The 26,145-nt window shown below is 35.0% G+C and overlaps 1 protein-coding gene across 9 annotated transcripts in view; it reads left to right on the top strand.

Moving 5' to 3' along the window:
• The window catches only part of RPS6KA6 (ribosomal protein S6 kinase A6), a 130,234-nt gene that overhangs the window by 62,133 nt on the left and 41,956 nt on the right, over window positions 1-26,145 (top strand). For all 9 annotated transcript variants that reach the window (XR_004260815.1, XM_032251394.1, XM_032251397.1 and 6 more), the window contains 9 exons: window positions 9,365-9,507; window positions 12,278-12,348; window positions 12,588-12,676; window positions 13,471-13,529; window positions 22,134-22,236; window positions 22,812-22,942; window positions 23,350-23,472; window positions 23,962-24,051; window positions 25,174-25,332. Coding sequence is in view for 8 of the 9 variants with exons in the window: in XM_032251394.1 (XP_032107285.1) it covers window positions 9,365-9,507; window positions 12,278-12,348; window positions 12,588-12,676; window positions 13,471-13,529; window positions 22,134-22,236; window positions 22,812-22,942; window positions 23,350-23,472; window positions 23,962-24,051; window positions 25,174-25,332 (968 nt within the window). In the remaining variant the exon portion in view is untranslated. The remainder of the gene's footprint in view (window positions 1-9,364; window positions 9,508-12,277; window positions 12,349-12,587; window positions 12,677-13,470; window positions 13,530-22,133; window positions 22,237-22,811; window positions 22,943-23,349; window positions 23,473-23,961; window positions 24,052-25,173; window positions 25,333-26,145) is intronic.

Here is a 26,145-nt window from a genome sequence, read left to right as displayed (position 1 = left end):
GATCAGTGATGTTGAGCACTTTTTCATATTCCTATTTTACATTTGTATGCTTTCTTTTGAGAAATGTCTATTCAGATCTTGTGCTCATTTTTAATTGGATTATTAGACTTTTTTTCTATAGAGTAGTTTGAGCTCCTTATATATTCTGATTATTAATCTTTTGTCAGATGGACAGTTTGCAAATATTTTCCCTTATTGTTATTCTGTGAATTGTCTCTTCATTTTATTGATTGTTTCCTTTGCTGTGCAGAAGCTTTTTAACTTGATGTGATACAATTTGTCCATATTTGCTTTGGTCACCTGTGCTTGTGGGCTACTACTTAAGAAGTCTTTGCTCAGTCCAATGACCTGGCAAGTTTCTCTAGTGTTGTCTTGTAGTGTTTTATTGTTCAAGGTCTTAGATGTAAATCTTTAATCCATTGTGTTTTTATGTTTGTATACAGCAAGAGCTAGAGATATAGTTTCATTCATCTGGACATGCATATCCAGTTTTCCTATCACCATTTATTGAAAACCCTGTCCTTTACCCAGTATATGTTCTTGGAACCTTGTTGAAAAGGAATTTACTGTAGATACATGGATTTATTTCTGGGTTCTCTATTCTGTTCCCCTGTTTAATATTTCTGTTTTTCTGACAGTACCATCTTACAATAACTCTGTAGTATAATTTGAAGTCAGATAATGTGATTCCTCCAGTTGTTCTTTTCACTTAGGTAGCTTTACCTATACTGGGTATTTTGTGGACCCATATAAATTCTAGGATTTTTTTTTTTCTATTTCTAGGTAAAATCTCATTTCTATTTCTGGGTAGAATCTCATTCTATTTTGAAAGGTACTGTGTTTAATCCATAGATTACTTTGGGTTGTATGGACATTTTTAACAATAGTGATTCTTTCAATTCATGGACTTGAGGTATCTTTCCATTTTTTATGTGTCTTTCTCAATTTTTTTGCATTATTTTCTTATATTCCTTTTACATGTACTCTTTCATTTCTTTTATCAATGTTTTATAGTTTCATTGTGTAGATATTTTACTTCTTGGTTAATTATGAGGTATTTGATTTTATTTGTGGCTATTGTAAATGAGATCACTTTCACGCTTTCATTTTCAGATTATTCTTTGTTGCCTGTAGAAATGCTTCCGATTTTTGCATTCATTTTGTATCCTGCAACTTTGCTGAGTTTCTTTGTCAGTTCTGATAGTTTCTTGGTGGAGTCTTTAGGTTTTTCCAAATGCAAGATAATACCATCTGTCAAAGGGATAATTTAACATCTTCCTTTCTCATTTGGATACCCTTTATTTCTTTCTCTTGTCTGATTCCTCTGGTTAGGACTTGCAGTACTATGTTGAATAACAGTAGTGAAAGCAGGCATCCTTGTTGTGTTCCAGGTCTCAGAGGAAGGGATGTCAGTGTTTCCCAATTCAGTATGATATTAACTGTGGGTCTGTCACTTATGGCTTTATGTTGAAGCTTGTTCCTTCTATACCCAGTTTTCTGAGGGTTTTTATCATGAAGAGATGTTGAATTTCTTTGGTTGCTTTTTCAACATCAGTTGAAATGATCATGTGGTTTTTTGTCCTCTATTTTGTTGATATGATGTATCATATTAATTGATTTGCATATGGTGAACCATCCTTGCATACATGGGACAAATCCCACTTTCTCATGATAAACAATCTTTTTAATGTATTACTGAATTTAATTTTCTAGTATCTTGTTGAAGATTTTTGCGTTCTTATTCATCAGAGATATTGCCCTGTAGTTTTTTTTTGTTGTTGTTGTATATTTGTCTCATTTGGGTATCAGGGTAATAATTGCCTCATAAAATGACTTTGGTAGTATTCCCTCCTGCTCTACTTTTTGGAATATTTGAGCAGGATTGGTATTAATTGTTCTTTAAATGTTTGGAGGAATATAGCAGTTAAGCCATCAGGTCATGGGCTGTTCATTACTGGGAGACTTTTTTTTATGCACCGCCATGCCTGACTAATTTGTTGTGTTTTTAGTAGAGACAGGGTTTCTCCATGTTGGTCAGGCTGGTTTCAAATTCCCAACCTCAGGTGATCCACCTACCTCAGCCTCCCAAAGTGCTGGGATTACAGACGTGAGCCACCATGCCTGGCCAATCTTGGTAGGTTTTATGTGACAAGGAATTTGTCCATTTCCTCTAGATTTTCCAATTTATTAGGATGTAGTTGCTCATAGTAGCCACTAATGACCCTTTGAATTTCTGTGGTGTCAGTCATAGTGTTTCCTTTTTCATCTCTAATTTTACATATTGGGGTCTTCTCCCTGTTTTTCTTTGATATTGTGGCTAATGGTTTGTCAATTTTATTTATTTTTTAAAAAGCTAGTTTTTATTTCATTGATCTTTTACATTATTTTTCTCATTTCAAATTCATTCATTTCTGCTCTGATATTATTTTTTCTTCTACTAATTTTGGGCTCAGTTTGCTTGCTTCTCTAGTTCTTTAAGTTGCATCATAAGGTTATTTGAAGTTTTTTTTTTTTTTTGATGTAAGCAATTTCAACTATAAATTTCCATCTTATACTGCTTTCAATGTATTCCATAGGATTTGTTATGTTGTATTTCTATTATCATTTGTTTCAGGACATTTTAAAATTTCTGTCTTAATTTCTTCATTGACCCTCTGGTCATTCAGGAACATATTATTTTATTTCTATGTGTTTATACAGTTTCCAAAATTCCTCTTGTTGTTGATGTCTAGTTTTATTCAATTATGGTCACGGAAGATGCTTGATATCATTTTAGAGTTTTCAATATATTAAGACTAGTTTTGTGATCTAACATATGGTCTATTCTTGAGAGTGATCCACGTGCTAAGGAGAAGAATGTGTATTCTGCAGCCTTTGAATGAAATGTTCTGCAAGTATCTATTAGGTCCACGTTTTCTATGGTGCAGATTAAGTCTGATGTTTGATTGTTGAGTTTCTGTCTAGGAGATCTGTCCAGTGCTGAAAATGTGGTATTGAAGTCACTTGCTGTTATTGTGTTGAGTTCTATATCCCTCTTTATCTCTATTAATATTTGATTTATATATCTGGATGCTACAGTTTGGGGTGCATAGATATTTATAATTTTTCTATCTTCTTACAGGATTTACCCCTTTATCATTACATAATGACCTCCTATTTCCCTTCTTCTAGTTTATATCTTCAAATTAATTTTGTATGATGTAACTACTGCTCCTTTTTGGTTTCTATTTTTCTATTTGGTTTCTATTTTCCTTTATTTTCAGTCGATGTGTATCTTTATAGGTGAAGTGTGTTTCCTGTAGGCAACAGATCATTGGTTCTTGTTTTTTCATGGGTTCATCCAGTCTATGTCTTTTGATTGTTTAGTCCATTTACATTCAGTGTTATTATTAATAAATAGGGACTTACTCCTGCCATTTTTTATTTGTTTTCTTGTTGTCTCTTCCTTTTTTCTTCCTCCCTGCTCTCTTTTACTGAAGGTGATTTCCTGTGATGCTATGATTTAGTTTCTTCCTCTTTAATTTTTGCATATCTGTTGTATGTTTTTTGGTTTGAGTTTACCGTGAGGCTTGCCAATATGATCTAACCCCTTGTTTTAAACTGGTGGCAACTTAACACTGATTGTCTAAACAAAAAAACAAACAAACATGAAAAAATCCTGATAAAAACACTACACTTTGACTTAATTCCCCCACTTTTTAAGTTTTTATTTCTTCTCTTTATGTTTTACTGTACTACGTTTATGTTTTGAAAAGTTGTTGTAGTTATTATTTGATTGGCTCATCATTTTGTCTTTCTACTTAAGAGGATTTCATACCCTACAGTGACAGTTAATAATATTCCCTGCACTTTTCTTTGTGCTCACTATTACCAGTGAGTTTTTTTACCTTCAGGTGATTTCTTTTGGCTCACTCACATACTTTTCTTTCAGATAGAAGAACTCCCTTTAGCATTTCTTATAAGACAGATCTGGTGTGGATGAAATCTCTCAGTTTTTGTTTGTCTGGGAAGGTCTTTATTTCTCCATCATGCACGAAGAATATTTTGTGCTAGTTATACTAGTGTAGAGTTATTTTTTTTCAGTGCTTTACATATGTCATGCCACTACAAGGTTTCCACTGAAAAGTATGCTGCCAGGTGTACTGGAACTCCATTATGTTATTTATTTTCTCTTGCTACTTTTAGAATACTTTATCCTTGAACTTTAGAAGTTTGATTATTAAATGTCTTGAGGCAGTCTTCTTTGGGTTAAATCTGTTGGGTGTTCTATAACTTTCTTGTACTTGTATATTTATTTCTTTATCTACATTTGGGGCGTTCTTTGATAGTATCCCTTTGGATACACTTCTTACCCCTCTTTCTCTCTCTACTTTCTATTCAAGATCAGTAGCTCTTAGATTTGCCCCTCTTAGTCTATATTCTAGGACTTGTAGTCATGCTTTATTTATTTTTTTAAATTTTGTCTCTGCATATTTTCAAATAGCCTGTCTTCAAGCTCACAAATTATTTTCACTCCTTGATTAGTTCTTCTATTAAGATACTGTCATGCTTTCTTCAATATGTCCATTGCATTTTTCAACTCTAGAATTTCTACTTGATTCTTTTTATTTTAATCTCTTTATTAAAGTTATCAGATAGAATTCTAAATTCCTTCTCTTTGTTATCTTTAGTTTCATTGAGTTTCTTCAACACAGCTATTTTGAATTATCTGTCTGAAAGCCTGCATATCTGTCTCTGCTTCTCCAGAATGGGTTCCTGGCTCCTTATTTATTTAGTTCATTTGGTAAGGTCATGTTTTCCTGGATGGTCTTGCTGCTTGTAGATGCTTGGCAGTATATGGGCATTGATTAGTTAGATTTATATTTTGGTCTTTGCACTCTGGGCTTGTTTGTACCTGTCCTTTTTGGGAAGACTTTACAGGTATTCGCTGGGACTTGAACCCCAAGCCCAATAATGCTGTGGTTTTATAGGCTTCTAGAGTACCACATTGATGGTCTTGGATAAATTCTGGAAGAATTCTCTTTATTACCAGTCAGAGAACCTCGTTCTTTTCCCTTATTTTCTCCCATACAAATGGAGTCTATTTCTATGCTGAGCCACCTGGAATGGGGATGTGGTTATGCAGTCATCCCTATGGCCACCACCACTCAGACTGTACTGAATCAGACTGGAAGTCAGCACGACACTGGGTCTCACCCATAGCTCATTATAGCTACTACCTGGCTAAAACCTATGTTCACTCAAGGCCCTAGTGCTCTACACTCAGCAGATGGTAAAGCCAGACAGGTTTGTGCCCTTCCTTTCAAGGCAATGAGTTCCCCCTGGCCCTGGGCAGGAATAATAGACATGCTGTCTGGGAGCCAAGGATTAGAATCAAATACCTAAGAAATTTACCTGATGTTCTTTCTACTGCAGCTAAGCTGGCACTCAGACCATAATCCAGAATCTTTGTTGCACTTTCTTCCCCTTTCTGCAGGTGGAAGAGCCTCTCCCTGTAGCCGTCAGCACCAGCAGCCCATAGTGGGGATTCTGCCAAGCCACTGGCAATGTTCACTTAAAGCCCAACAGCTCCTCAGTTAACTTGTGAATGTTGCCAGGCTGGGAACTCACTCTTCAGAGCACTGGGCTCCCTTATCCTCCAGGAGCAGGACCAGAAATCATATCCAAGAGCCTACGCCTAGGCTCAGAGACCTCAAGAGCCTGCCTGTTGGTCTATCCCACTGTGGCCAAGCTAGTACCAAAGGTGCAAGACAGTCCCCTTTACCTTTCCATCTGCTTTTCTCAAACAGATGGAGTCTTTTTCTGTAGCTACCACAGCTCTCAATTTGTTGGGTCACACCTGAAGCCAGCATGTCTCAGAGCCCAAGGTCCATGCTGTACTACCTTGGTATATTGCTGCTGCTGGTTATTCATGGCCCAAGAGCTCTTTAATCAGCAGGCAATGAATCCTGCCAGGATTGGGTCCTTCTCTTCAAGACAGTGGGTTTCCTTTTGGCCCAGATTGTGTCTAGAAATGTCATCCATGAGCTAGGGCCTAAAATGGGAAACTCCCAACTCTGCCCCCTGTCCTATCCTGCTATGGCTGAGCTGATATCCAAGATCTAAGACAAAGTCCTCTTTACTTTTTGATCCTTCTTTCTTAAGCAGAAGGAAGAAGTCACTTTTGTTGCTGTGCTATCTGAGGTTGTGGGAAAAGTGGCACAAATAGTCCCTTAGCCATTCTGCTGGTATCTTCCTAGGCCACATGCCACCTTAGTCCACTGGCTCTAATTCCAGTTCAACACTAGTTGTTGTCTAGGAATTGTAGGGTTTACATCTTAGACTGCCTTGTAAGTTTACCTAGAACCCCAGATCACTTTGGCCCAAGATGGCAAGGCTTGCTGAGGAATTCAAATTTAGACGACTGGGATGGGCAATTCCCCTCTGGCTAGTTCTTGTCTAAAAGCTTCCCCCGGCTGGGCACAATGGTTCACGCCTGTAATCTCAGCACTTTAGGAGCCCAAGGTGGATGGATCACCTGAGATCAGGAGTTCAAGATCAGACTGACCCAACATGGTGAAACCCTGCCTCTACTAAAAATACAAAAATATTAGCTGGGCATGGTGGTTGGGCATCTGTAATCCCAGCTACTCAGGAGGCTGAGGCAGGAGAATCACTTGAACCCAGGAGGCAGAGGCTGCAGTGAGCAAGACTCCATCTCAAAAAAATAATAATACATAAAAAATAACAAAAGCAGGCCGGGCATGGTGGCTCACGCCTGTAATCCCAGCACTTTGGGAGGCCAAGGCGGGTGGATCACGAGGTCAAGAGATCGAGACCATCCTGGTCAACATGGTGAAACCCCGTCTCTACTAAAAATACAAAAAAATCAGCTGGGCATGGTGGCGCATGCCTGTAATCCCACCTACTCAGGAGGCTGAGGCAGGAGAATTGCCTGAACCCAGGAGGCGGAGGTTGTGGTGAGCCAAGATCGCGCCATTGCACTCCAGCCTGGGCAACGAGAGCGAAACTTCGTCTCAAAAAAATAAATAAATAAATAAATAAATAAATAAAGCTTCATCCATATGTGGGTGCTGGAAGAGCCCAGCATGACTTTGCTCTCTGCTGTAACAGGGCAGCGCTGAATTCAATGTAAAATCTCTCAGTTGCTGAGCTTTCCCTCCCCTATCTGCAGAGGCTCCCCTCGCTGCATGGCCACTGCTGGGGCATGGGGAAGAGGTGTCATCAGTGATCCATGACTGTCTTTTCTACTCTCTTCAATGCCTCTTTAAGCAATATGTAGTTAAAACTAAGTACTGTGATTACTCACCTGATTTTTTATTCTTGTGATGATGCTTTTCTATGTGCAGTAGTTCTTAGACTTTGGTGTTCCTACAGAAACTACAAATGGTATAGGCTACTATTTTGCCGTCTTGCTTCATTCTCTCCTACTGTAGCTTTTCATTTTTTTAATGCTGTTTTCTGAAGAACAGTTTTATTTCTTTTAATGATGTCCAGTTTATCATTATTTTTCTTTTATGGATTATATGTTTGATGTATCTAAGAATTCCTTGTCTAACCCAAGATCACAAAGATTTTTTTTTTTGTAAATTTTACAGTTCTAGGTTTTACATGGTTTACGATATATTTGGGGTTACTTAAGATATGAGGATGAACTTTTCTATATCTCTGTCCTACTTGTTCTTGTACCATTTGTTAAAAAGACTGCTTTTTCTCCATGGAATTGCTTTTGCACCTTTGCCAGAAATTGACAATGTAGAGCCAGTTCTGTTATAATGTGACATATGTGATCTAAATCACTACAGCATGCATAAATGCATAGTATATAAACCACAGAACTTACAGGGAAAGTGAGACAAGGGGCATAACTTTAAAATGTTTAATGAGTGATATGCAAAAGAAAAGAAAGTAAAAGTGGTAGCCTTGTTTTACATGTTCTAAATGATTACGAAATACATAAAGACTGCAATAAATATGGTTCCTTACCTTGAAAAAGATCTGAAGTTTGCTTCTGGAAGTAGGTATAAGAAAAGTTACAGTTTGTAAGTTATAATGCTGTAGTGGAAGTTAGATTATCTGGAATTGGAAGGAAAATTTTAACACTAGTGGACAGGAGTGGCTCATAACAAATACAGTGAAGTAGCTGATAGATGATTGAGGTGTGTACATATGTGCATTTTATGTATTTCTACTTTGCTAAGCTCAGCTAGTGCAGTTTTCTGTGCTCACCTAACATTTCCTGCAGACAAAATCACCCATAAGCCAGTGTGAAATTCCTGTTATACTTAGATTGTTTGCTAAGATATCAATTGCATTAGAACAAATTTGCATTTTCAAAAGAAACATTATAGCAGAACTAACTCCATATGTCAGTCTATTATTGAACACATTTCTTTTATATTGATATATATGTCTAACCTTTTTCCGGTACCCCATTGTCTTGATTAATGTAGCTTTATAGTAAGTGTTGAAGTCAGGCGAAATATAAGTCCTTCAACTTTTTTCTTGCTTTTCAAAATTGTTTGGGGTATTTTATTTTCTTGGCTTTTTTTTTTTTTAATACAAATTGTAGAATCAGCTTATTTATTTCTACAGAAGAAATTTTGCTGGGATTTTATTGAAGTTTCATTGAATTGACATCTCAGTTTTGGGAGAATTGACCTATTAACAACATTAAATATTCCAATTCATGAACATGGCATACTTCCCATTTATTTAGGTCTACTTTGATTTCTTTCATCAATGTTTCCAGTTGTCAGCATATAATTCTTACATATATATTTTATAGCTGTATTTGTATATTTATACCTGTGGATTTCAAGTTTGATATTTTTGGTGGTATTATTAATGGTACTTAAAAAATTTCACCTTCCAGTTGTTCATTACTAATACCAAGAAATAAGATTGATTTTTATATATTGATATTTTTAGCTCTTTGAAGGCTTTGAACAAAAATGGAAGCTCACCAAAGCCAAAGCAAAATTTGCTTTTTCAATATTTTAAAAAGTATAAGTTACTATTTCTGTTTTGTCTTAATCTGTTTTAAAACTTAGGTCGTTATGGCAGCTTTGATTTACTTGTTGTTTCCTCAAAATATTTCCATGATACTGTAGTGCAGACCAGAAAGCATGTATTTTGAAGATGAGATTTAATGGAACAATCTTTAAATGACCTTAAAGAGTATTGTTATGAAATACAGGCTGCTTTCTCTTATTGATCTCACAGGAACTTTCTTAAGAGTAACTGTAGGCCATCCATAAATAATTGTAATGTTTAATACATTATTTTGTTGTTTTGTTGTTTTTGATGTTTTCTATTTTCTGAAGTTTTTCAGACACATTTTTTGGTAATACTATTATTATAGATTTTGGACTCAGCAAGGAGTCAGTAGATCAAGAAAAGAAGGCATACTCATTTTGTGGTACAGTAGAGTATATGGCTCCTGAAGTAGTAAATAGGAGAGGCCATTCCCAGAGTGCTGATTGGTGGTCATATGGTGTTCTTATGGTAAGTAGCATTATTTGTTTTAATTATGCCAACCTGTTATTGATATTACTTATAATTTTATTTCATTTCAAATTTTGGGATTTATCACGTCAGAAAGGAGTTCTGATAATTCATAATTAACATCGAAAACCTTGTGATTGGCTAGCTGTTATACAATAAAAATTAGTTTTGGTGTTCTGATTTCTTTTAAAGTTGCCAGTAAAAAGGTAAATGGCAGCATTGTTACTATAAACTATTCATATTTTGATACTTATTAAAAGGTTTGTCAGATTTCATATTTCGGAATGATGAGCCTAGCAGTTATATGGTATTTTAATTGAATGTTACAGAATTTAGCACCTTGCCATATAGTGTCTTATTGTCAAATTGTTTCATGCATGCCCTTAGAAAGGTTATAAACCTGTTGAGGAGACGAATCCTGTCTCATACTACTCTCCAACTCCCGTAGTACCAAGCATAGTGAGCATTTCAGTAGATGCTTAATACAGACTAATTTGATATGAAGGGATTAAGCATAGAATTTGTAGTAGTCAGTAGGGTGATAGGTATATAGCTGTTGAATTAGATACAATTTGTTTTTGAGGTCTGATCCATTTTACTCATTTATCACTGAGTAGCACACCATATGACAAATCAGCATGTTAAGTGCCTGTTATAAGCCTGACATACTGGGAGGTCTGTGGGATAGGGACTGATTCTAAGTACAATATTTGGTCTTTTTTCAATTGCAGTAGCTAAATAAACTCTCAAGAAGTACCTTAGGAGTTCAGAGAAGATGTAAGCTGAGTAGGCAAGCTGGAAGTGGTGGAACTTAAGCCCCGAAGGATGGATAAAATTTAAATAGTTGTGTGTCAACAAGGAGAGTATTGTGATAATATTAGCAAAGACTTGGAGAACCGGTTTGACTGGAGTAGTGGAGAAAGAGGGCAAAGGTGGAGGAAGTGAAACTATAAACCTGTAAACATTTATACGTGCTTCTCTGGGTGGGAGGAAACTTTTACATTCTTAAAAAGGATGGAAATTACAGAAAATTGTATTTTAGGAAGATTAGCCTTGACAGCATTATATAAGTGGATTGTAATGGAAGAAACTAGAAATGGGAAGACAAAAAGGTCTTAAAAGATATTTGAAAGATTATAGAGATTTCAAAGTAAGAAGTTACTACCTTGGTAGCAAATTAGATGACACAGTTTAAACGGAGATGAATTGTCAAAGATAAAAATGCCCGTAAACTGACAGAAGAGCAGAAGATCAAACACCGCATGTTCTCACTCATAGGCGGGTGTTGAACAATGAGAACACATGGACACAGGGAGGGGAGCACTACACACTGGGGTCAGTTGGGGGGAAATAGGGGAGGGACGGTGGGGGGTGGGGAATAGGGGAGAGATAGCAAGGGGAGAGATGCCAGATGTAGGTGATGAGGAGGAAGGCAACAAATCACACTGCCACATGTGTACCTATGCAACAATCTTGCATGTTCTTCACATGTACCCCAAAACCTAAAATGCAATAAAATAAATAAATGGGAAAAAAAATGCCCATAAAATTTGTGAGGTTTAGGGTGGTTGAAAGAGTGGTGAGTTAATAGAAGGGATAGCTGAGGAGGAAAGCTGGTTTTGGAAGCGGAAAAACATTATTTTTAACATGTAGCATAGGTTACTGTAGGTTAATGACTCACCACTGGGTGGTGATAAACTAGAAGGGGTAGTGGAGAGAGAATCAGAACCCTTTGGAGACCTTAATATGTATATATTAACTACCCAAACTGTAGTTTCTTTGAGGGAAGATGTGAGTCCCATATACAATCCTTCCTTTTTTTCCCTGCAGTTACCACCTCTACTCCTCCAGTCTTTAGTGGTGTACAATTATTTAAAATTTAGGAAGGAAAGCTTGAGTTTGAGAGAGATTAAGACTTAAACAGCAGATTTTGGGAGACATTAAGATACAGGGGAGACTTGAATATATAGTAGCAACTCACACTTAGATTCTAAATGAGTAGAAGACTAATGCCAAAGCCATTATTAAATCTAAGATTTAAATACTGAAGACATAAAAACTTCTTTTTAATGTACTGTAATCACTATTTTTAGACATAGTTTTTTTATACCATTATTTAATGTTTTAGTTAGCTGCATTGCAGTCAGTTCTCTTTGAGAAAATGTTGTCCTTGTTCTGTGTACATCTAAGGTGTATGTTTCTTTTTTAAAGCTGTTGGCCTATGTTGTGGGGTGGTGGTGGTGTCGGGGTGTTCTGCTTTTTCTACCTCTTTTTTTGGTTCCTGTTTTGGAAGCAGTGAAGGGAAAGAAAATGGTTAAATCTTTCTTGGGCGTATATGAATTTGAAATGCTTTTCTGCTTATTTTTCCTTTTCCTTTATTATTAAACATTTACTTCAAAAGAATATATTTGTTTTAAAAGAAAATGCATTGTATGTATTTTCAAGTTGTTTTGGCCTTGAGAACATAGCCAAATTAGAACTGAGGAAAAGTTTGTTGGTTTCACCTGCTACAGGTCACCATCAGTTGAGATATATGTAGAGAGAGAGAGAGAGGTAGAGAGAGAGAGAGACAGAGAGAGACGGGGGGGGGGCGGGTACCAGAAATGTATTTAAGTGACCTAGTTTTCTGGTCCCATTTTGCCTACTATCATGTAGGAACTACAATTTGGTGATTATATAGAAGACTCATTTTTTTTTTCTAAAAAAATTTTATTTTTTTAAGGTTTTTTAATTATATTTTTTTTTTTTTTTGTTGTTTTTTTTTTTTCAGTTTGAAATGCTTACTGGTACTCTACCATTTCAAGGTAAAGACAGAAATGAAACCATGAATATGATATTAAAGTAAGTATAAACAGTATGTTTTTCTTTTGGGAAAAAAATCTCTTGCTTTCAGTTTTGATAAATTTATTGCGGTTTTAAAGTAACACAAAAGAACATTTTTCTCACTGTCTTGTTCCCTTTTACCATGTACAGGACTTTATTTACCCTTGTAAAAGCACTTTTAAAAATTATTTTTGAGATTTCTCAAATCAAAAGTGTGGCTACATTTAAGTGAAATTTTCTAAAATCCTCTGTTTCAGAGCAAAACTTGGAATGCCTCAATTTCTTAGTGCTGAAGCACAAAGTCTTTTAAGGATGTTATTCAAGAGGAATCCAGCAAATAGATTGGGTATTGTTTATTTTCTTAGCTTTTATAGAAGTAACTGCATGTTTCGGGAGGATAATTAAATCTTTATGTTTCCTTGTTTGATTTAAACACATGACTTCTATATATTTATTCATAGAATTTTTCATTCTCTGTATGCATTTCACATGAAGTAAACTCTGTTATGTCCAGGAGTTGAAAATGAAGTAGTCTAGTTAATAAAATCTTCAACATATTATTAGGTATATAATATGGGTTACTTATTTTGAAATAATATAATTCTCCCCTGTACAGGTGATCTTTTATATATTAGAAGATAAATATTTTGCCCCTCCCAATATTTTTCAAAGTAAACATTATGGAAACGTAACTACTTCTTTTTGACCCCTTTCTGGTAGCCTTTTCCTGCATCCAAATGCGATGCTATTATTTATGTCCTTGTGTGAAAATTTCAATGTCACTCACTTTATTCCTTTATACCTTTTAATTTGGCATATAAATATGAGGTCATAAGATAAATTAGGAATGAAAAAATATGTATTTTAATTATATTTAATATTTTGATTTGATTTGGGAGACACTTTAGTATTTCATGATACTCTTTGTAGTTCAGTATGAACATTAGTTATTTTTTATCACAGTAAAATGAAAGTACAAGCTAATAAAATGCCAGATAAGAAATCATATACTTTTCATTTCAAAGAATGTATGAAATGTGTGTACTCCTGTTTACAGATAGCAGCCTGGAAGCCAGGGAGCAAGATTTAAAAAAAAAAAAAAAAACGCATATCAATAAAAAATCATTTCCTTTTTTATAGGTTCAGAAGGAGTTGAGGAAATCAAAAGACATCTGTTTTTTGCAAATATTGACTGGGATGTAAGTTAAGTAGAAAGCTTGTTATTGAATAACTTTATGGTAGTATGAACAACACAGTAGATTAAAGGATCATTGTTTTTAATTTCAATAACAAATCTGTGCAGTGTTTACATATGTATTTATTTTTCTTTTTTTAAAAAAAATTAATTTAGATCTGGGGGTGTATTTGTGGGTTTTTTATATGGGTATATTACATAATGATGGGTCTGGACTTCTAGTGTACCCATCACCCAAATAGTGACCATTAGGTAATTTTTCAACCCTTGACCCCCTTCTAACTTCTCCCCTTTTGGAGTCCTCAGTGTCTGTTATTTCCATCTTTATGCCCATGCGTACCTATTGTGTAGCTCCTACTTATAAGTGAGAACATGGGGTATTTAGTTTTCTGAGTTATTTCATATAGGATAATAATCTCCACTTCCATCTATGTTGCTCCAACGATAATGATCTTGTTCTTTCTTATGGCTGCATAGTATTCCTTGGTGTATATTTACCACATTATCTTTATCCAGTTAACTGTGAATGGACACTTAGGTTGATTCCGCGACTTTGCTATTGTGAACAGTGCTGTGATAGACATACAAATGCAGGTGTCTTTTTTATATAATGATTTATTTTCTTTTAGGTATATACCTATTAGTGGGATTGCTGGGTTAGATTTTTTTTTTGATTATTAGTTCTTTGAGAAATCTGCTTATGGTTTTCCATAGAGTTTGTACTAATTTACATTCCCACCAACAGCGTATAAGCATACTCATTTTTTCCCACATTCATGGCAACATCTGTTGTTTTCTAACTTTTTAATTATAGCCCTCCTGACTGATATAAAATCATATTTCTTTGTGGTTTTAATTTGCATTTTTCTAATGATTACATGTTTAGCATTTTTTTTTTATTTTTTTTATTTTTTTTTTTACTTGTTGAGGTGTTTGAGTACCTTGTAGATTGTGGATATTAGTCTTTGGTCACAGGCATAGTTTACAAATATTTTATCCCACTCTGTAGGTCATCTTTTTACTCTACTGATTATTTCTTTGGCTGTGCATAAACTTTTTAGTTTAATTAAGTCCTATTTATCTCCTTTGTTTTTGTTGCATTTGCTTTTGGGGTCTTAGTCATAAATTCTTTGTGTAGGCCAATGTCCAGAAGAGTTTTCCCTAGGTTTTCTTCTAGGACCTTTGTAGTTTCAGGTCTTACATTTAAGTCTTCAAATGATCTTGCATTAATTTTTGTAAATAGTGAGAGATAAGGGTCCAATTTTATTCTTCTCTATGTGGCTAGGCAATTTTCCCAACACGACTTATTGAATAGAGTGTTCTCTCTTTAGTGTTTATTGTTGTTGATTTTGTAGAAAACCAGATGGCTATAGGTATGCAGCCTTATTTCTAGGATCTCTATTTTGTCCCATTGATCTATGTGTCTATTTTTGTACAAGTACTATGCTGTTTTAGTTACTGTAGCCTTGTATAATTTGAAATTAGGAAATTTGATGCCTCTGGCTTTGTTAATTTTACTTAAGGTTGCTTTGGCTATTCAGTCTGTTTTTTGGTTCTATGTAAACATTAGGATTGCTATTTCTAATTCTCTGAAGGGTGACTTTCATACTTTTATCAGAATTGTATTGAATATATATATATTGCTTTGGACAGTATGGCCATTTTTTAAAATTTGAGACAGCATGTCTCTATATTGCCTAGGCTGGAATGCAGTGGCATGATCACAGCACATTGCAACTTTGACCTCTAGACTCAAACAATCCTCCCTCTTCAGCCTCCTGAATAGCTGGGGATACAGGTGTATGCCACCATGTCTGGCTAATTTTCTTTTTCTTTTTTTTTTTTTTTTTTTTTTGTAAAGATAAGGTCTTGTTATGTTGACTAGGATGGTCTGGAACTTCTGGGTTCAAGTGATTCTCCTGCCTCAGCTTTCCAAAGTGCTGGGATTATTGGCATGAATAACTGTGCCTGGGCTGGTATGGTCATTTTAATGATACTGATTCTTCCAATTTATAAGCATGAGATGTTTCTCCATTTATCCATTTAATTTAGTTTCTTTCATTCGTATTTTATATTTCTCCTTTGTAGAACTGTTTCACATTCTTGGTTAAATGTATTTGTAGGTATTTTACTGTTTGTGGCTATTGTTAATAAGATTGTTAATGAGAACCTTCATTTGGTTTTCAGTTAGAATGTCACTGTTGTATAGAAAAGCTACTGATTTTTTTATGTTGATTTTGGCTTTTGAAACTTTACTTAATTTGTTTATCAAGTCTAGGAGCCTTTTGGAGGAGTCTTCTGGGTTTTCTCAGTATCATATCATATAATCAATGAACAGAGATAATTTGAGTTCCTCTTTTCCAATTTGGATATCTTTTATTTCTGTCTCTTGCTTGATTGCTCTGGCTAGAACTTTCTGATACTTTGTTAACCAGGAGTGGTGAAAGTGGACATCCTTGATCTGTTTCAGTTCTTGAAAGGAATGCTTTCAACTTTCCCACATTTGGTTTAATGTTGGCTGTGGGTTTGTCATATATGGTCCTTATTATTTTGAGTGTGTTCCTTCTATGCCTATTATATGGAGGGTTTTTATCAAGTGATGTTGAATTGTCTCAAATGCTTTTTCTGCATCTATTGAGATGATCACATATTTTTTAATAATTTTGTTTATGTGATGATTCACATTTATTGATTGGTAAATGTTGATCCATCATTTCATCCCTAGAATAAAATCCACTTGATTATGATTAACTATTTTTTACATGTGCTGTTGGATTTGGTTTGGTAAAATTTTGTTGAGAATTTTTGTATCTACATCTATGTTCATCAGGCATACTGGCTGGCAATTTTAATTTTTGGTTGTGTCCTTTCCTGATTTTTTTCTCAGGATGATACTGGTTTTGTAGAATTAATTAGGAAGGATTCCTAGCTTCTCAATTTTTTGGAACAGTTTTAGTAAGATTGGCACCAGCTCTTCTTTGCATGTCTGGAAAATTTTGTTTATATGCCTATGTGGTCATGGCTTTTTTTGATGGAACGTATTTTATTACTGGCTCAGTTTCACTGCTCCTTTGGTATGTTTGTGATTTCTGTTTCATCCCGGTTCAGTGTTGGGAAGCCTTATGTTTCCAGAAATTTATCCATCATTTAGTTTTTCTAGTTTGTATGTATATACATGTTCATATTGATCACTGATTATCTTTTATGTTTCTGTGGTATCCATTGAAATGTGTACTCTTTTTCATTTCTGATTGTGCTTAGTAGAATCTCCTCTCGTTTCTTCTTGGTTAAACCATCTAGTGTTCTATCAACTTTATTATTTCAAAGAACCAGCTTCTCGTTTTGTTGCTCCTTTGTATCTTTTTTTAATCTCAATCTCACTTAGTTCAGCTAAGTGAAATTGAGTTAGTTTTTGTCTTCTGCTGGCTTTGGATTTGGCTTTTCTTGTTATTCTAGTTTCACATAGTGTGACAATAGGTCATTGATTTGAGATCTTTCTATGTTTTTGATTTAGGAATTTAACACTAAAACCTTTCCTCTTAGCACTACTTTGGCTGTATCTCAGAGGTTTTGCTATGCTGTGTCTCTATTTTCATTCATTTCAATATTTTTATGCCTGCCTTGATTTTGTTGTTTACCCAAAAGTCATTTATGAGCAACTTGTTTCATTTTTATGTACTTGTGTAGCTTTGAGAGTTCCCATTGGTATTGATTTCTAATTTTTTTTTTCCCATTTATTTATTTTATTGCATTTTAGGTTTTGGGGTACATGTGAAGAACATGCAAAATTGTTGCATAGGAACACACGTGGCAGTGTGATTTGCTGCCTTCCTCCCCATCATGAAGCTGGGGAGAGATAGCAAGGGGAGAAATGATTTCTAATTTTATTCTGCTGTGGTCCAGTAGGATACTTGATGTGATTTTGATTTTTTTGAGTTTATTGAAATTAGCCTTATGGTCATTTTTGGAGAGTGTTACATGTGCAGATGAGAAAAATGTATATTCTGTAGTTGTTAGTTAGAATATTCTGTAAACGTCCATTTGGTCTAGAGTCCAGTTTAAGTCCAGGGTTTCTTTTGCCTTGATGACCTGTCTAGTGTTCTCACTTGGTGTTGAAGTCTCTCACTATTATCGTATTGCCATCAATCTCTTTTCTTAGGTTTGTTATTATTTGTTTTTGAATCTGATGGCTCTGGTGTTGCATGCATAAATATTTTGGTTTATTTGAGCCCTTATCATTATATAATGCCCTTCTTTGCCTTTTCTTACTGTTGCTGGTTTAAAATCTGTTTTATCTGATATGAGAATTGCTACTCCTGATCTGTTGTTTTTTTTATTTGCATGCTCTACCTTTTTTCATCCCTTGACTTTAAGTCTGTAGTTGTGCTTAGTTATTCTGTGGATCTCTTTTTGACAGCAGGTGGTTGGTTTTTGTCTGTTACCCAACTTGCTGGTCTGTATATTTTGGATAGAGCATTTATGACATTTATGTTCAAGGTTATATTGATATTTGAAGTTTTAATCCTGTCATAATATTGATAGCTAGTTGTGTTGGATTCTCAATTGTATGATTATTTTATAGGACCTTTAAGTTTTTTACTTATGCAGGCATTTAGGATGGTAAGTGTCATACTTTTGTTTCCATGTTTAGAACTCCTTTGAGCATTTCTTGTGGGGCCTGTTTAGTGGTGATAAATTCCTCTAGTGTTTTCTTTTCTATGAATGACTTCATGTCTTCTTCATTTATGAAGTTTATTTTGGCTGGATATAAAATTCTTGGCTGGCATTTTTTAAGGAAGCTAAAATTAGGTCCCTATTCTCTTCTGACTTGTTAAAATTTCTGCTGAGATGTCCACTGTCAGTTTGATGAGATTTCCTTTATTGGTGATTTGATGCTTTTCTCTAGCTTCTTTTATGACTTATTCTTTCACACTGAACTTGGATTGTCTGCTGGCTATATTCTTAGGTGATGTTTGCATTCTATAGTGTCTCCTAGATGTTCTCTGAATTGTTTATATCTGGATATCTTTGTCTTTAAGAAAATTGGGGATATTTTCCTGAATTAGTTCCTCAATTATGCTTTCTAAACTTCTTCTTTCTGCCTATAAGTTGTAAATTTGACCACTTTACATTATCCCATATTTCTCAAAGATTTTGTTCATTTTTTTAAAAATTATTTCTTCTTTATTTTTTATCTGACTGATTTAATTCAAAAGACCAGCCATCAAGCTCAAAATTATTTCTTATGCATGGTCTAGTACGTTATTACAGTTTTCAACTGTGCTTTGAAATTTCTTTAGTCCTTTTTTCACTTCCAGAATTAAAAAAAATATATTTATTTATCTTTTATCTCCTTAACTGTTTTCTGATTTTTTCGTGTTCGTTTGTTTTTGACTTTCTTTTGCATTTCATTGAGCTTCCTTGCAATTCACATTTCAAATGTTTTATCTGTCATTTCAAAATTATCATTTGATTAGGATTCATTGCTAGGGAGCTACTGGGGTTCTTTGGGGATATTACAACATTATTTTTCTTTATAGTCCAGAAGTTATTATGCTGGTTCCTTCTTATCTGTAGAAGCTGTCACATATTACTTTTGAATTTACTTTCATTTGGACATGGTTCACCTCCTGCCACTGCTCTTGTTGGGGGGTATGACTGTAGAGTAGGTTGGGAAATAGCCAAAAGTCTTTTGGCTTTGCTTCTATGGGCCTATGCACTTCTTAGTCAGGTTTTATGTTGGGTTTTGCAGTTCAATCTACAGGGCAATAGGTGGTAATTACCAGTATAAGCCAGCTGTGGCAAAAGCAGATCTATATGCACTTGATATTTGTTTATTGTGTGGTACTGTCTGTTGTTTCAGATGATGGGCTGGACAGTGGAATGCCAGTTTCCCTGAACTTCTTGTCCCATGAAGGGTGAGGGGAAACAAATCTAGGCAGAGCTGGACTGCCTGGCTTGCCCACAAATACCCCAGTGATGAGCTGGGGAACCAGCCCTGACAGGCATGGTTTGGGGAATAACTGCTGAATGGTGCCAAGGTCTCAGCAGAGGGTAGGGAGACTAGCTCCACATCCTAGACAGGTAGGAATATGTTCTATTTACCTATCACACCCCTGACTCAGAGCTCATGACTCTTGGTTCAGATGCATACCTGTTGTCTATCTCCAGACCACAGTATAGCTGATAGCCACGGAAGATACTTGTCTTGCAATTCTCTATGGGAGTGGTTTCTGGGTGGAACCTCCTGATTCAGTCCAATTCACACAGCTTTGTGACTCACCTGTTTGCCATTGGGTAATGCTACTGCTTTCTGTAGATAGGAGATAGAGGGGCTCTACTTTTTAGCACACACAGTTGGGTATTAGCTGCGGTGGTGTCATGTGGTTGGATCCATCTGAGCTCAGACCACAGATTGGGGCATGTTCATGTGCCAGCAGTGGTAGATAGGACTAGGCAGACTTCCAGTTCTTTATTCCCCAGATTGCCCAATAGTATTAGTCCTGTAGAGAGTGGACCAAGACCAGGCCAGTGGACTTGTTAAGTCCCTAGAATTCTGCTGCTGGCTATGATAGGGAGTAATGGGCTGGTTCTTGGAGTCACAGGCAGAACTCTCAAGCAGAGTACTCAGGCAGTGGGAGTCCTAGGGTACATCATGGGTCTATTGGGGCTGGGATCTCAGAAGGGCCTACAAAATGCTTAGGCAGTTGCAGGATGCTCAGGCAGTTGGTGCATCAGTGCATATCGTAGACCTGTGGGGGCTAGGCTCTCAGGAGTGCCCACAGAATGCTCAGAATATTGCAAAACACTCAGGTGCTTGGGTCCATATGGCTGATCACAGGCCTGTGGGAGCTAGTCTCCAAATGGGCCTACAGGATGCTCAGATTGTGGCAGAACGCTCTGGTGGTATGATTCCTATGGCTGATCACATGCCTTGGGCTCTAGGCTTTCAGAAAGACCTGCAGAATGCTTATGCAGTCAAAGTCCCAAGGCCTATCACAGCCCTATGGGGGCTGGGCTCTCAGAAGGCCTCCAGGTAACAGGTGAAATAGTCAGTTGGGAGCAGGGCAACTGAGCTGCTAGCCTTTCACTGTGGAAGGCAGATCCCTTCAGCTGAAGCAGTGCAGGTTGGCAGCTGTTGGGTACTTGGCCCAACTGCACTTCCCTCCTGAATGAGCAGCAGTGGATTTTACTTTGAGAAGCACACAAAGGTGCCTGGTTTCCCCACTCTCTCCTTGGCCCAGAAGTGGCAAGTATGATGCTGGTGTTGGGTGTAACTGCTGAGGCAGCTGAAGAGTGGATCACCAGTCTCTGGGAGCTGGGCTCTAAGAACACCAGGCTGTGGCCAGTATGTACATATGGGGCAGGGCAGCTGTGCTGTAGACCCAACATTGAAGAAAGGACGCCTTCTTCCTCAGCAGGGAACAGCTGAGACCGGCAGTCATTGCAATGTGCATTCTGTTTCCTCCTCTATACTGCAGTTGCAGTATCTGTCTTTGAGGTGTGTACAAGTAGGCCTACCTGCTGCCTGCCTGGTGGGGTGGCAGCAGCCAGTGCCAGGCTGCTCAGGGATCAAAAGTCCATGGAATCCCACATGGGCTTGAGAGTACCTCTACACACACTCTAGGCAGCTCCATGTATTAAACTGGAGGCCTAGGGGATTCAAGGGGGCTTACTTATGAATTAGCATTGTTAGTCTGTGGCAGAATTGTGGAATCCTGGGGGTCTCACTCAATTTTCCCTTCCCTGCATCAAAGATCTCCTGGCTCTACACCAGTCTCAGTTCACCTGGTGGCATGGCTTCATTCTCTACTTTCTGTGATTCCCAGTTCCATCACTTTTCTGATGAATTCCAGTGTGGCCTCCTAGACAATCTACTTGAGGTGTCAATATTTACTTGCTATTTTGATTCCTCACTGTGAGATAGTCACCCACTAGCTGTTTCTAGTAAGCCATATTGAACCAGAAGTCATGTTTACATATTAACTAAATAAAAATTATTTGAAAGTAATTCCTCATATATTTTTCCCAACTTTGGGACTGTAAACTTTATAAAAAGTAGGTTTCAAAAAAAGTGGCTTTTTATATATTATTAGACATTTTCTATGCCTTCTAAAAGCATAGATTTTAGCAAGATTGTTAGACAAGACCAAATTTTTTAATATTTTGATATAAGCCTAAACAGTACGTTTAATGTATATTTTTACGTGTAAACAATATCTTAGATGAAATATGTACTTCTTAAAAATAGTCTATTGATTTTGAAAGCCTTGAGAATTTTAGTTATTTCTGCATGGTAACATTGTGCTGTATTTGCATGGTTATATTAACAATGAGCATTCAAAAACTTATATTCAAAATTGAGCATTCCTTATGAATTCAACTTGTGGCATCACAGCTCTGTTTCTTGACCTTATTAAATTTTGAGCATTATCTCTCAAAATTTTAGAATTTGGTTAACAGTTATCTGATACTTGTTGAAATTTATTTTATGAAATTGTTAGACTTCTATTAGGAACTGTGAATATTATGTCCTGCTTTCTTTTACAGAGTATAATAATTGTTTAAAGTATTAATATGTTTTGTATTATGTGGTTGCCTCTTCTAGAAATTATATAAAAGAGAAGTTCAGCCTCCTTTCAAACCTGCTTCTGGAAAACCAGATGATACTTTTTGTTTTGATCCTGAATTTACCGCAAAAACACCTAAAGGTAATGCATGTTTATCTGTAAAATCAGGGATTTTATTTTAATAGATAGTTTACAAATAAACTGTCTTCTGAAGTAAAAGTTGAAAGAATGGTAAATTTGCAGAGGGTTGGTTTTCCCATGGGAAATATGGATCCTATACACAGTGTTGCTTGGGTAGCTGTCAAGTAGAGGTTCTAAATGGGAAATATTTATCAGGAAGGCATGAACTAGGTCAAAGAGTAGCAAGGTTTTTGTTTGTTTTGTAAGTCCTTTGACATGCTAATGATTTACAGGATAGGGTAGGAGGTAAGACATGAGATATATTACTCTCTTACAGTTTCATACATATGTTTAAGAAATACTGAATGCCTATTATGTACTAAGCAATGAGGATGCAGCAGTGAAAAGAACAGACAAAAAGTACTGACTAAAAATGGAGCATGTATACAGAAAGAAAACAGATAATATATAATAAATCAAATATATAATATGTTAGATAGCAACATACAATGGTTTCCTTTATAAAGAAATTCTGACACTTTATATTGTAGAATGCTGTGTGTAGTTATAATTAAATATAATTATTTGGACATTAGATTCTCCTGGTTTGCCAGCCAGTGCAAATGCTCATCAGCTCTTCAAAGGATTCAGTTTTGTTGCAACTTCTATTGCAGAAGAATATAAAATCACTCCTATCACAAGTGCAAATGTATTACCAATTGTTCAGGTAAATTCCATTTAATCACATTATTCAGTTTGGCATAATTATTTCTCTGTTATTGCTGATCTATTTTTAATATTTTTAAAAAGTGATTTTTAACTACTTTATCTCTTGGTATAAATCATGAATTAAATATGGTCCTGTATGTTTTGGAAAAGAGCAGACAGTAGTAACTTTTAATTATGTTTATGTGGCCTCTTTTAAATCAAATCTAAGGGTGATGTGTAAGCCAGTTGATTTATTATATTGGCTGTAAGTATCAAGAAAAGATTGGTTCAGAATCCGTTTAAGCCATTTATAAGTGTTGAAAAAATTTCTGTAGAATGAATTACTCTAGCTTTTTTAAGATCAAAAGACAGAAAATGTGAAAATATTTCATTTTCCTTAGTATTTTACTTTTTAAAAATAAACAGATAAATGGAAACGCTGCACAATTTGGTGAAGTATATGAATTGAAAGAGGATATTGGTGTTGGCTCCTATTCTGTTTGCAAACGATGCGTACATGCAACTACCAACATGGAATTTGCAGTAAAGGTATCGTCTCTGAGCCTATCTTTCTCATTTGTTTTATGTATGTAATTTAAATTATGAGTCAACTGACATTTTCAGTGGAGTAAATAAAGTTAGGAAAGATAAGATGATAAGAAAGAACTCTGAGATTTAATATTTTAATCATTTTGAATTTCTTTTCAAGGCTTTATTTTGTAAGAACAGTGCATTTTATGAATTTTTGTATTTGAATAATTTCATTATAATGTATTATGTTAAGACTGAGTAATTGCAACAATTACAATCACATCATCATTAGTATAGTTTCAGTGAAATAGCATATGATGGTAAAGTGTTCCTTTTTTCTGTTAAGTTTTACTTATAAGAAGTTTTTAAATGTTAAAATAATATGAGGTAAGCATTGTTCTTGTGTTTTTAAGTGTTTCTTCAAAAATATAACCAAACTGAAAATATCCATTTTTAGAAAAAGTAATTTGTTTGCCTCAGATATTTTTCTTTTTTCTTATTTCTTAGATCATTGACAAAAGTAAGCGAGATCCTTCAGAAGAGATTGAAATATTGATGCGCTATGGACAACACCCCAACATTATTACTTTAAAGGATGTAGGTATTTCAAAATCTAGGTATCAGCTAAACTAACGAAGTTATGTATTGGAACTTTATTTTTCTTATTGAAACGTAATATCTTTAGCTTTTTAATTTCATGCCTCAAAAATCTCAAGACTCTTAAATTGCCACGTTACTTTTTTTCCCACAATTCTATACTCCTAGTCTTATAGAATATCAAAAAAAAAAAAAAAAAAAAAAAACTATGACGATTGGTAAATGAGAATGTCCTGATTACTTGAATATATTCTGACTGGTTAACTAGTTAACATTGTAGCTAACACCATGTATTATTCTGTAGTGCCATCAGTACAAAAGATACAGGATATTGGGAATCTGCCAAATTCTTGAAGATTTTGCTTTCTTGATTGTATAATAATTGGCTATAGCATTATGGATTGTTCTTTAAGTGAAATGGTATTAATCTATGGCTTTGTAAAATGAATATATAACTCATATTAATATGTTACTGAATGCTAACTTTTCACATAAGGAGATAATGTTCTTTTCTCTTTAGAGAAGACAGACCAATCAACTATCACCTTGATCAATTTGTGTCAGAAAATGATATGTACTTTGATTTGTAATCCTTAAACTACTGTGTGTGTGTGTGTGTGTGTGTGTGTCTTACATGCCCAGAGTGAAAAGTGCATAAATACTTTTATTATTTATTTTCCTTGATTGGAGTTCAACAAATATTTAAGATACCACATCAGATAATGGACTGAGGGAAGGGTATACAAAATAAATGATATATTTACTTTCAGAAAGAAGCCTACGTTTAGGGAAGAGAAGTAGCTATAATACAGTAAAAAATGAGATAGATGTCATTTGAGAGGCATAGAGTTCTGTTTTTTAATTTATATTCTTTAATGAACTGCAACCTATAATTTCAAAAGATAATAAAATTATGTGTTTCATATGGTTTCATGGGACTGTGAAGGTGGTTTTTTAGCCAATTCAACTTTTACTACAGCCTGTAGTGCATTAACAATAAAGGAATTTTTTTTAATGCTGGAGGGAGGTTTAGTAGAAAAGTAAATATAATTAAAATATAATTTAAGCATTATAGAATTGTAATTATAAATAATAATATTTTAATACTGCATTCTTTTGTAGGTCTTTGATGATGGTAGATATGTTTACCTTGTTACGGATTTAATGAAAGGAGGAGAGTTACTTGATCGTATTCTCAAACAAAAATGTTTCTCCGAACGGGAGGCTAGTGATATACTGTATGTAATAAGTAAGACAGTTGACTATCTTCATTGTCAAGGAGTAAGTTGTAATTAAATTTTTTCTTTCTATTCTGGGACCTATATCTTCATAAAAATATAGGAGATGATATACCTAAGATAAATTGCTTTTATTCATATATATTTTAATAGAGAATATCCTAATAGAACTCACAAATGTAGTGAAAATTATGGATTTAGGAAATGATTATTTTCTGTCTGCCCGTTGGGCCTGATTTAATAGCATATTCATTTTAAAAGTGGTTTGAATTATATAAATATACCTAACTTTGACTTTGAAATTATGAAACTTGTTTAGACTTAAAAGTTAAGCATAAAAGGATTAACCAAAGACATATGATGACTATTATTCAAGTTACCTAATATATAAAGTTCAAGTTATCTAACATATATATTGAACCTTGCCAGCTCCTCCCCTAAATATAGTACGAAATGTGTATTCTAAACATTTGAAGTATTACTATATTAAATTTTGTGGTTAAGGGAAAGACTTATTATTTTGCTTCCTGTCCTTTCATAAAGAAGACAAATGAACTGAGTTACAGAAAAGGCAGCTTTTAGTATATATAGCTACATAAAGAAACAAAATAGCAAGTAATTCAAAAATTTAAATTTGAATCAATTGTAATATTGGATATATACCAACTTAATAAGCAAATTAAAAATGACAATTTAGAATTGACACAATAAAAACTCTACATGAGCCCCTCTTATAATAAATAAAAAATAAACTGGTACTCAGTTATGTGTGTGGTTTAATAAAGTGGATTGTCAGTACTTTGAAATATATAATGCTAAAGCAGTATCTTTTTAATAATTTAATTCTTTGATTGTC

The sequence above is a fragment of the Sapajus apella genome, unplaced genomic scaffold (assembly GCF_009761245.1).
Source record: "Sapajus apella isolate SASKATOON/1434 unplaced genomic scaffold, GSC_monkey_1.0 scaffold75, whole genome shotgun sequence".
NCBI lineage: Eukaryota > Metazoa > Chordata > Mammalia > Primates > Cebidae > Sapajus > Sapajus apella.
The sequence above is the reverse complement of the archived record's forward strand: the minus strand, read 5'-3'. Positions and strand labels throughout refer to the sequence as shown.